At 45.1% G+C, this 12,552-nt stretch overlaps 1 protein-coding gene across 3 annotated transcripts in view; it reads right to left on the bottom strand.

Moving 5' to 3' along the window:
• RALGPS1 (Ral GEF with PH domain and SH3 binding motif 1) overlaps positions 1 to 12,552 on the bottom strand; it is a 777,507-nt gene that overhangs the window by 40,689 nt on the left and 724,266 nt on the right. For 2 of the 3 annotated variants that reach the window (XM_030207496.1, XM_030207497.1), the window contains exon 16: positions 4,499 to 4,579. The exons of the other annotated variant lie outside the window; for it this stretch is intronic. In XM_030207496.1, coding sequence (XP_030063356.1) covers positions 4,499 to 4,579 — 81 coding nt within the window. The remainder of the gene's footprint in view (positions 1 to 4,498; positions 4,580 to 12,552) is intronic. 3 annotated transcript variants of the gene reach the window in all.

The following is a 12,552-nucleotide window of genomic DNA, read 5'->3' as shown; positions in this document are numbered from 1 at the left end:
ACACTGGGGTCCTTTTACTAAGCCGAGGCAAAAAGTGGCCTGCGGTAGTGTGGGTGCATGTTTTTGGCGCACGCCGGGCCAGTTTTTACCGTGTCTGGGAAAAAGGGCTTTTTTTTTCAATGGGCTGGGAAAAGGGCTTGCAGTAAAACTGAAACCAGCGTGCACATATTTACGGCCTGAGCCCTTAACGCCACCCACTGTTCTAGCGGTAAGGGCTCACACGCTACATGTGTGGTGACTGGTCAGCGCGGGCCAACTGCTGATTTACGCCGGAAACGCAATGCACGGTAGGAAATAAAAACATAATTTGGCCCGGCAGTATGGGCACATGCCAAATCTGAAATTACTGCTGGTGGGTGCTAGCCTGGTGGTAGTCTCATTTTGGCACACGCTGCACTCACATAGAGCCTACTGTGCCTTTGAAAAAGGGCCCCACTGTCATGCAGTGTGGTAATGATTACCGCAGCCATGCACTAACAGCTAGCGCAGAGGTTTGGCAATTAAAATTCAATGCGAAGAAATGCAAAGTGATGCATTTAGGGAGTAGAAACCCACGAGAGACGTATGTGTTAGGCGGGGAGAGTCTGATAGGTACTGAGGGGGAGAGGGATCTTGGGGTGATAGTATCCGAGGATCTGAAGGCAATGAAACAGTGTGACAGGGCGGTGGCCGTAGCGAGAAGGTTGCTAGGCTGTATAGAGAGAGGTATGATCAGCAGAAGAAAGGAAGTGTTGATGCCCCTGTACAAGTCGTTGGTGAGGCCCCACCTGGAGTATTGTGTTCAGTTTTGGAGGCCGTACCTTGCGAAGGATGTTAAAAAAATGGAAGTGGTACAAAGAAAAGCTACGAGAATGGTATGGGATTTGCGTTCCAAGACGTATGACCAAAGACTTGCTGACCTGAACATGTATACCCTGGAGGAAAGGAGGAACAGGGGTGATATGATACAGACGTTCAAATACTTGAAAGGTATTAATCCGCAAAAAAATCTTTTCCGGAGATGGGAAGGCGGTAGAACGAGAGGACATGAAATGAGATTGAAGGGGGGCAGACTCAAAAAAAGATGTCAGGAAGTATTTTTTCACGGAGAGGGTGGTGGATGCTTGGAATGCCCTCCCGCGGGAGGTGGTGGAGATGAAAACGGTAACGGAATTCAAACATGCGTGGGATGTGCATAAAGGAATCCTGTGCAGCAGGAGTGGATCCTCAGAAGCTTAGCTGAAATTGGGTGGCGGAGCAGGTGGGGGGAAGAGGGGTTGGTGGTTGGGAGGCTAGGATAGGGGAGGGCAGACTTATACGGTCTGGACCAGAGCCGGTGATGGGAGACGGGACTGGTAGTTGGGAGGCGGGAAATACTGCTGGGCAGACTTATACGGTCTGTGCCCTGAAAGACAGGTACAAATTCAAGATATGAGTTTATCTTGGGCAGACTAGATGGACCATGCAGGTCTTTTTCTGCCGTCATCTACTATGTTACTATGTTACTATTAACTTACACATTGAGCAGCAAATTGTATATATGGGGCATCTTTTACTAAGGTGCACTCACGTTTTTAGCGCGTGCTAAACATTAGAGACAACCATAGGAATGCATTGGCGTCTAACGTTTAGGGCGCCCACAATTTTAGCGCACGCTAAAAACATGAGCACGCCTTAGTAAAAGACCTCCTTGGTGTATAAAGTTAAGTGCACAATTCTGGCTGTGCGGCCAAATTGCGCACATAACGTAACTGAATGAGCCAATCAGCACCAATAATTGGACCCTAACAAGCAATTAACGGCACTAATTGGCAATAATTTGAATTTATGCACACTATTTGCTAAGCGTATTTTATAAAATTGGGTGCATAAATTCTACTACACAGATCTCAAAAGGTGGCATGGCCATGGGAGGAGCATGGGCGGGTCGTGGGCATTCCTAAAAATTATACACATTGTTACAGAATACACCCGCTCCGCGCCTAAATTATGCACAGGCATTTACACCAAGTTTTACTTAGCACAAATGGCCGCAACTACGTTTATTCACAGGGCAGGGATTAGGCGTATTCTATCAACTGCACCTAACTTTAGGCATAGTTTATAGAATACACCTAGGCATATTTCTTTTCGGCTTCAGTTTTTTTAGGTGTGATGTACAGAATCTAGCCCTGACTGCTTAACACACTTAGTAAAAGAGCCTCTGTATTTTAGCTTTTGAGTTTCCACCAATTGATTTTCTCTGCTCGTGGCTTTGAAGGTGGATTCTGATTAATCTGCAGTGATCTGGTCTAGCTCTAGTTCTAAGTGCATCTCAAGTCCGGGTCAATCAGGTAAAAACATATTCCTTTCATTACATTTCATTTATGAAATATGTTCTCACCAGCATAGAGGGCCCTTTTAATAAGCTGCGGCAAAAAGTAACATTAGCGTGTCCTTGCTTGGGTTTTTCTCGCCTGCTAAGGCTATTTTACTGTAGATGTAAAAATGGCCTTTTTCTATGGCTATGTACTAATATTTATAAGGACATCAATAATTTTTGCTCAAAAACAAACCAGGGGAGTCTATATTAAGTGAGCATATGGTACAAACGTAGAAATAAAATGAGACCTCAAACCTCCAAAGGCTGCCCTCAGCCAAATCTTCAAAAGTCCAAAACAGGATTCCAATCCTATAAGTGGTCTCTATGGGGGTATTTATAAAGCGGCAGTAAGCCCAAGGCCTTTTACCCACTGTGGTAAAAGGGGGCCTCAGCGCACGTCAAAAACATGCACTGATGCCAGAACTGGCCCCCTTTTACTGCAACTTGGTAAAAGGACCCCTATAAACACCGAGAGAAAAGGGTCTCTTTTTTTGTTGTAAAAACCATATCCATCTGTATGAAAGTCTCCAATCACAATGCTGCATAAGATTTAACAAAGAACAGTGGGGTTACAAAGTCCCTTCTGAAAGGAATTTACAATCTATGATCAAAACCAAGGAAGTTTGGTGAATCCTCCCCCCGCCCCCAATGATGTACTGGAAATGGTGAAAATGATAAGCTGAAAATGAAAGCGGACTGAAACCCAATGTACTTCTATGACACAGGGTACAGTACATTCATAGCAACTGCCTTGGCAACATTTGGAAAATGCTATTTTCAGATAATCACTAAGGGGTCCTTTTACTAAGGTGCGTTGAAAAATGGCCTGCGCTAGTGTAAGCGTCATGCATAGAATGCCTTTTACTGCCCGGTAGCGCTGCGTGACAGAAAATAAAAATTATTTTCTGATGCGTGTAGGGGACGTGCGTAAAAAATGAAATTGACCGCACAGGCCACGGGGTAGCTGGGAGGTAATTCCAAACTGACACGCATTGGGTGCGTGTAGGCGCCTACGTGGCTTAGTAAAAGTGCCCCTAAATTATTGCAAGTAGAATATGATACCACTGAAACAAGGGACACTAAGGGGCCCTTTTACTAAGATGAGGTAGGCTTAACAAGCGTTAAAAGGGCACTACCGTAGGACAAGCTGAGGCATCCCACGGTAGTTTCCTGCTCCGTATGCTCTAATCTCATGCTGGAAAATATTTTTTATTTTCCAGTGCAGGAGGTGTACCCCATAGGCAGAGAGCAGGCGTGCATGCCAGTGGCGTAGCTATGTGGGGCCACGGGGGCCTGGGCCTCCGTAGATTTGGCCCTGGACCCCCCTACCGACGACCCTCTCGACCCCCCCTCCTGCTGCCAACCCTCCCCCGTCGTCAGCTACCTTTGCTGGCGGGGGACCCCAACCCCCATCAGCCGAGGACCTCTTCTTCTGGCGTAAGGCTTCGTTCTGTTTCTGTGAGTCTGATGTCCTGCATGTACAGCCTTTACATGCCCTTACAATGTGGTTAGCATGAATAAACAAGGTACCGTATAACGTGTTAAAGCATTTTGTTATATTTTGCTTGTTTGCACAAGGTATCCCACGCCATTATCTATTTTTGAAAAGCATTTTAGGAAGGGACACATCATGGGTGGAGAGTGGGCATTCTCGAATAATCCAGCTAACATGTTACGATTAGCGCGTGCCAACTAGATAATGCAGGGTTCACGTGGGAGCACTTAGTGCCTCCTAAATAGGAGATGGTAAGTGTTCTTGCATTATTAGTGCACGACCTCAAGAAAAGAAAAAAAAGAAAAAAAGAAATGCCCTGTAAAGTGCCACGTTAAATCTGGGCTTAGTGTGTGGGAAAGTCCTGCATTACAACATGATAAACCCAGATTTTACCACCCTTTAGTAAAAGGGCCCCCTATTCTCAAACATTAACTCTTATTTCAAGAATAAAAGTTGACAGGACAATGGAATAGGTTCCTAATTTTCATCTACTTGACATTCCTACAAAACCCCCCCCCAAAAAACATAGAATGATGTAGTTGGATCCCTATAGTGACACTTTGGAAATGTGATGCATTGCACTCATGGAACAAACGCGTACAGACTTCAGGGAGGGATTAACACTGCAAGCCAGAAAAGACAGACCCACCACCTAATTGTACCTGTATACACAGCTTCGACTTCTGGGAGAATTCCGAACCGGAACCCTCCAGTTTGGTCCCAGCGTGGCATACAACCGACTCCTGTTTGCAAATTCAAATGTGAGTTCTAACACTGTAAAATCCTGGATGAGCCTCCCCCACCCCCAAACAAACCACAGGAGGAAAGAAAAAGAAAACAAAGCACATACAACACAATATGTTTGACCAACATGAATACAATCAAAACAGTATTCCTCAGCTGAATTAATATTTAACAGACTGCACACTTTATTCAAGGCTTATACCATGCTATGCATATTTTCTTTTAGATTTTTTTTTTACATTTTTCATTTTATATTTATAATTTCATTAGTTTTCTAATAAAAGAGAAACTGTACCAAAAAGAATCAGATTGAAGAAAATATTGATTTGTACTCAAGTTAATAAGAGAAACTCCCTAATGGGGATAATATAGTAAACTTTGCTAACATCAGCTATTAATGAGGGATTTATTGTGCATGTTAATAGATTTTGTTAATGACATTCAAATGAGGCAGACACTAAGGCATATGCATACTTGGGGGGGGGGGGGGGGGGGGAATGTTATCAACATGGGCTACTGTTATGACAGGTTATTTAGCACATGGTCTCATTGCATAAAATGGGACCCTGTACTAAAATAACGGACTTAATAGTAGCCCACGCTGATAACTTCCCTCCTTAGCCACTTACTGTAAAAACTAACTACAGCTCTGGGAATGTGGTTAAGCTTTTTGTATTCATTCATTAGCAAACAAATCAGTGTATGTACCTTATGTCATGCTAATAGGTAACAAGCTGTTTTGCATCTCATTGCCTCCTTAGCATGGTTTTTGCTTCAAAACTTTCAAACTAATTTATGCATGTTAAAAAGGCTGTTTATGTGCATGAATTAGACCACATGCACTCAGTGCTTTTATTGCTTCCAAAAGCATTAGCGCACAATAATAAATGGTACAGATATACATACATTAGCACGCATTTGGTTTGTGAATACTCCTTAAAAAATGTAGAGGCCATTTTACAAAAGGGTGGCAGAGCTACTGCGTGGACAGCGTGCAGGAAAACTGTACTACCGCTGGGTGTGCCCAGGTGCACCATTTTTCGAAACAAGAAAATAATTTTTATTTTCTTGCATGGGGGGCAGGAGTTGGCATTCCCGGCAGAAATTAGGCATCACAGGAGTAGCACGTGAGCCTTTACCACCTTCTAAATAGGTGGTAGTAAGGGCTCAGGCAGTAAATGGCTGTGCACCAATTGGAAAATTAGCACATGGCCATTAAAGACCTCAATTAAAAATAGGATTTTTCCCACCACAGTACAGAGTGGCCGCGGCGTGTGATAATCCTACACACCCACACTACCACAGGCCACTATTTACTACAGCTTGGTAAACGGGTCCCTTAGTGTGCACAAAATCGATTTAATGCATGTTAACTTATACATTAATACCCATACAATCAATTTGTGCCCATTAAAAAAGTTATATTGCACATTAACATTTTTTTATTATAACAAATGTCTGAAATGAACCATGAAAAATGACTGAAAATTGGGGCAATTCCAAAAACATCCCAAAATGAACTACAGATGTTTTGCCGGTGGACATCCCTACGAACTGGTACAGAAGTTCATTATAATAAGGAGAAAAGAAATGGGGATTCATGTAAGCCAACTATAGGCTGATTTCTATACACAGAAAAAAAATAAAAGGAGGCACTGGTGAGCACATATTACAAACCTATTTCCAGAATTTTCTTATGATTTCAGTTCTTAATCCTCAGACAAACTAACCAGAGGTTGAATGTTACAAAGCAAGGATGAGCAGAGAATGTAGCTGTTTTGAATCAGGTCTAGCCTTAATAAAAGCCTCTAAGGTTATGCAATTTTAAACAAAAATCCAGACATGACGATTATGAATTACTATTTTTTCCCTATGGAACTGAATTCAAATGAAAACTTGAAAAACTTCTTATGAGGGCATGGCGCTTGTCCCCTGTTTCAAGAGTAAGTTCATAACAAGGCGTCTGATTTAAGAGTGCAAGTTAGGTGCTACTTTATTAAGACACATAAGCGCACCTATAAGAGACTAATACTAGGGTAGGTGGCAGAAATCATGCCTACCTTGCAGACGTGGAGGGGCATAATGGAACGCGAACGTCCATCTCCATGGGCGTCTATCTCCGAGAACGGGTACGTGAAGGGGCGGGACAAACCGGTTTTTCGAAAAAAATGGGCGTCCATCTTTTTTCCGATAATATGGTTTGTGCCCGGCAAATGCATCGGATTTGTACGGATTTGAGCTGGGTGGTTTCGTTTTTCAGCGATAATGGAAACCGAAGGCGCCCAGCTCAAAAACAACCAAATCCAAGGCACTGGTTCGTGGGAGGGGCCAGGATTCGTAGTGCACTGGTTCCCCTCACATGCCAGGACACCAACCGGGCACCTTAGTGGGCACTTGCAACAACTTAAAATAAACAGTTAACTACCTCTGAAGTCCATAGCTCCCTTCCTTTGGGTGCTGAGCCCCCAAATCCCCCCCCCCCCAATTCCACAACTCTACACCATTACCATAGCCCTTATGGCTGAAGGGGGGCACCTAGATGTGGGTACAGTGGGTTTTGGGGGCGGTTAGGGCACTTTTTTGGGACTTGTTCGTGAAAAAAAAGGGTCAAAAAAGTGACCCAAATTCGCACTAAAAACGCCTTTTTTTCGATTATCGGCCGAGGACGCCTATCTCTCCTCGGCCGATAAACACGCCCCAGTCCCGCCTTCACCACGCCTCCGACAAGCCCCCGTCAACTTTGGCCGTTTCCGTGACAGACTGCAGTTGAAGACGCCCAAAATCAGCCTTCGATTATACCGATTTGGACGTCCATGGGAGAAAGACACCCATCTCCCGATCTGGGTCGAAATATGGGCGTCTTTCTCTTTCGAAAATAAGCTGGATAGACATTTACACCTACTCTAAAGCAGGTGTAAATATTCATGCCTAGATTATTCAGGTACATAAATTAATTATCCCAGGGCAGACTGACCATTTGGGCAACTGGGCAGTGCCCGAAGGCCCAGAGGCTCTGCCCGGTTGCCCGCCACACACTACAACCCTACCTTGAAGTGCCCTGGTGGTCTAATGGCCTCTCTGGGGGGGGGGGGGGGCAGAAAAGAACAACACTCTTTTCTGCCCTGCACTGCAGTGTTTTAAAAATGGCTGCTGAGACTCACTGCGGCAGTCTTGTGGGACTACTACAGAAAGTCTTGGCCGCCATTTTGAAAACATGGCAGCACCGGGCAGAATAGCAGTAGTGAGTAGGAAAGAGTGGGGTTCTTTCTTGCCCCCAAAGAAGCCACTAGACCACCAGGGCCCTTCAAGGTAGGACCGAGAAGGGCCACTGAGGCTCGGGGGACTGTGGTGTGCAGGAGGGGGGGCAGCAGCAGCAGGAGGGGCCCAGATCACCCTTAGTGCCTGGGGGCCAGACCACTGTTGGTCAGCCCCTGAATTAGCCTATTTTTTAATCCATGCATGTACCTGTGAACTCCACCTATGCTCTGCTCAAACTGTGCCCTGGTGATGTCTATTGGCAAAGTGGCAAAGTATGCACAATCATGTCATAGCACATACTTTTATGCTGGTTGGAATTTTATAAATGTATACATATGCATAAAAATTCCTTAATAAAATAATACCTCCTCCCATATGTCTATGAGGAAAATAGATTAGTGAATTAGGCCAGTGGCGTAGCCAGACATCCAATTTTTGGTGGGCCTGAGCACAAAGTGGGTGGGCACAAAATTTTCTCTCTCCCCCCTCTCCCCAAAATTGGCTGTCTGGCTACCCACTGCCCTGAACCCCCCCCTCCCCAAGCCACCGCTGCAGGTTTCTCCGGCACCCAATGGGCCTTCTTTCCCCTCCCTCCGTCGGGCAGCGCCAGCCTAACTGTACAACAAAGCTGCCTCCAGGCGTCTTTGCGAATACAGACGAGCTGTTCACACAACGGGAGTTCTACCCCAATTGTTTTACTTACCTCTTGCGCCATAGTTCACAAGTTGACCAATAGGAGTTTATTGGAGTTCTACCCCGATTGTTTTACTTACCTCTTGCGCCATAGTTCGCAAGTTGACCAATTGGAGTTTATTGACCCCTGATGCAGGCGGTTGTATGCTGAAACACGGCCCGCGTCGGGTCTTTGTCATATTAAAGCACTACATTTTTCTCAATCCTGAAGGCCCAAGGTTGAGATGCATCCATGAAAATGAGAAATACATTGATGAAATGCTTCATGAAGCATGAAAGATTTCCAGTAGTAGAGAAGAAGCAGTTGTGCTGAAAGAAGACAACTGGATTCTGATCACGAGACCTTACAGGATCGATATCATGACTCTATCTATCCTGGAACTGAAGAACTGGTTTGCAGTGCTGGAAGTGGACCAGATGAAAACATGCCAGGGAGAGGAAGAACCAAAGCTGAGAGTCCCCAAAGTTTCTGGATCAGTGACCACTAGGAGGTGAAAGGTAGTGGTAGTTGGCAATTCCCTTCTGAGGGGTATGGAGGCATCCATCGGCAGACCAATACATGATGTCCCAGGAAATATGCTGTCTGCCAAGTGCCAAAAATCAAGATGTTACAGAAAGCTTGCTGAGACTCATCAAGCCTAATGACTATTATCTGATGCTGCTCATCCATGTCAGCACAAATGATACTGCTAAATACCCCTCCTAACATATCAAAAGTGACTTCATGGCTCTGAGAGAGAAGGTTAAGCAGACAGGCGCACAGGTGGTGTTCTTATCAATCCTCCCTGTTGAGGGTAAAGGCCAAGGCAGTGAAGCTTGCATCCTGGAGATGAATATGTAGCTGTGCATTTTGGCTTCCAGGACCATGGGATGCTATTCTAAGGGCTGCTGTCCTATGAGAGGTGGCATCTATCTATCAAAGAAGGGAAGAAGTGTTTTCAGCAGCAGACTGGCTAACCTACTGAACAGAGCTTTAAACTAGAATTGCTGGGGCTGGGTGACTAAAGCCCCCAAGTAAGTATAAGCCTTCAGGTTACACAAATGGGAAAAAGGGGCAATGTCTGGAAAGCAGAATATACTAATGTCCGTAGTATGGGAAATAAGGTTTTGGATCTAGAGGCTGTGATGGAAGAGACAGATTTAGATTCAGTGGTCACGGAGACACGGTTCAAAGAGAACCATGACTGGGATATAGTTATATTGTCCCACAAACAAACTTGACATGGCCGTGTTTTGGCCTATCTGGCCTACCTCAGAGTCTCCAATCGGTGTCTTGTCTGATCATGAAGACTGCTATTGCTGTAAAATATGTCTGTCTTTAACATTAACCTTGGCGGGAATTGTGCAGTGCCAAGAATATGCAACTATGTTGTCTAAGTTCTGCTTTGCAAATGTAGCTGGGTCCCCCTTCCAGGGCCCAGCCAGGCTCAACCCTGCTTAGCTTCCTTCCTCACACGACTGTTGCCTCGCTCCACACCACCATGGCCTGTTCTGGGACTCAGCGCCAGATCCCCTGAGAGCTCGCAGGACTTCCTCCTCCCTCTAGTTTCCAAAGAGGCTCAATCAAGGCAAAACGTTTATTAGAAAAAAAAACCCTTTATTTTCTTGCTTCCATTCACCATAAACACAAAGGGAAACACCTTAATCCCAGGTTGTTAAGGTTTGCTGCCACAGTCTCATTCAGGGTTTAAACAGTCCATATAACTTCACTCCTTTTAACCAAAATTACTTCTCTTTGGAACAGAGCATATCCAGAAAGGCAACCCAGCAGCTCTGTATTTTGTAGCCCCAGCACTTTCCAGTATCAAACAGTTTATACAGCTATTCCTGCTTCATCTTACAGCACAGATAAACAGCACTTTTCCCACCTTGGTTATGCTGGGGTTCGCATTGTACTCAGCTCCTGTCTCTTTCTTGAGGCCAGCACCTGTCCCCTCTTTAGTAGAGACCTTCCCCAGTGCCTCAGCCTCTCTCCTCCGGTCTTCCACCACTGTCTCCAAGGAGCTGCCAGCCACCCCCTCACAATATCTTTCCTGGTTTGGGCCCAAGCCCCAATCTCCATCTGCTCCTCCTCTAGTCCTTCAGCAACCTCCATTTTATCCTCCTCCCCAGCTTCCTCCAACCCCAACCTCTCCAGCTGGCCCTCATTACCTTCCTCAGAAACCATTTCCCAATCTTCTATCTCCTTCCCTAGCTCCTGCACAGCCAGGTGGGGAATAGAGGGATTCTGGGAATGGTAGTTCCTTCCCTTCTTCCTTAACTCTGCTAGCCTTTCAGCCTCCGGTAGTCCGGCTTTCTGAATGCCGGAGTGGTGATTATGAAATCTGCCCTGCTGGGGTTCCCCTGCTCTCTGCACCCCCTTTCCTCGTGACTTCCGTGATCCCTTTTCACCTGCCTGCTCTCACAATACTGACATCAAAGCGGTCGTGTCGAGTCTTGTTTGTGGGACAATAAAACTGGGGATGCTTGGAAATCATCGTCTGTGCATTAATTTGAGTCACCTTTACTGTTTTCTTGTGTATCCTTGGATCTGCAAGGGCTTCGGTTCTTCTGTGTATATTTATTTATTTATTTATTACTACATTTGTACCCCGCACTTTCCCACTCAAAGCAGGTGCAATGCGGCTTACATTGTAATAGGGATTACAGAATATTGATAAAGAAAATAAAAGTATAGCAGAACAACAAAAGAGATAGGAAGGTAGAGAAGGACAAGGGTGAAGGGAGTAGGAGAGGTATGAGCAAGGGTTAGTATTCTTCTCGCCAGCACTTATCCAGAGCAAGGGTAGGTGAATATTCTTCTCGCCAGCACTTATCCAGATAGCGGCACCCAGCATTCTCATCTTGAGCCTAGCAAGAGCTACTATGTATACTGTAGAGACCATGCCATTCAGCACCTGTAAAACTGAAACTGACTGTGACCTACAGAGAACACAATCTTCAGATCTGACTGAACAGCTTTGCTGTCTGTCTAGTTAAAGACTTCACTTGGTTTCTGTCCAGAAGTGCTCCTATGAAAGAGATTTTCTGTAGCTTGAAGGGTTTCCATTTGACATAAAAATATGAGAAAGCCCAGAGCTTGAACATGCAATGTTTTGTCCCTCAGGGAAGATAATCAAATTTCACGATGAGGCCCCTAGAAGCCGATTGTAGAGGTATGGAAACAACAGGAAGCCTTGTTTGTGCAAGTGAGCAGCCACTACTACGAGACATTTGTTGAGTACCCTGGGGAAAAAAATCCAAAAGGGAGAACCTTGTATTGGTAATTACCATCCTGCAGGGTAGAATGAAAGAATTAACTGCAGTTGTAATGAAATGAAAAATATGTTAAGCACCACTGAGATCCAACGATCAGTCTCTTTTGTCAGGTAGATAACAATAGAGAGAAGTGTGTTCATTTTGAACATTTGTTTGACGAGAATAAATTTGCGCTTCATGGGGTCTAAATCTCCCTCTCCAACATTTTCTTTGAGGTAAGAAAATATCCGGAGAAGACCCCTCCAAAGGGACACCACCTTGTAAGTCGTGGAGGGCTTCCGTATTTCAATGACTCAGAGGGCTATGCTGAAGGGTTATCCATATCAGACAGGACTCTGAGGAGAAACCAGACAAACAGTTTCCCAAACTGGAGGATCCAAGATGGCGTCGAGGGAGGATGTACGTTAATTGAGTTCCTGTTTTACACCAGAATACCTGAAGAAGTAGGCGCGCTCCCCAGAGAATGGGGAAGAAGAAAGGCAAAGCCATGGTGCTGTCCTCCTCGAACACGGCTGGGGTTCCCACCACTTCTCAGTCTACTTTGGAGAGATTCGGGGTCATAACGTCGGGGATATCGGTTCCTGCTTCGGGGAACAGCAAGGCTTTATTGCCAAATCTCAGTGGGATATAGTTATACCAGACTATAATCTGTTCAGGAAACACAAGGTAGGAAGAAAGGAAGGAAGGGAGCATGTGGCATTATATGTTCAAGATAATATTAAGCCACACAACTGCAGGACCTATTGGGTAAGGAAGAGGCACT

This window comes from Microcaecilia unicolor, chromosome 6 (genome assembly GCF_901765095.1).
Source record: "Microcaecilia unicolor chromosome 6, aMicUni1.1, whole genome shotgun sequence".
Lineage (NCBI taxonomy): Eukaryota > Metazoa > Chordata > Amphibia > Gymnophiona > Siphonopidae > Microcaecilia > Microcaecilia unicolor.
The sequence above is the reverse complement of the archived record's forward strand: the minus strand, read 5'-3'. Positions and strand labels throughout refer to the sequence as shown.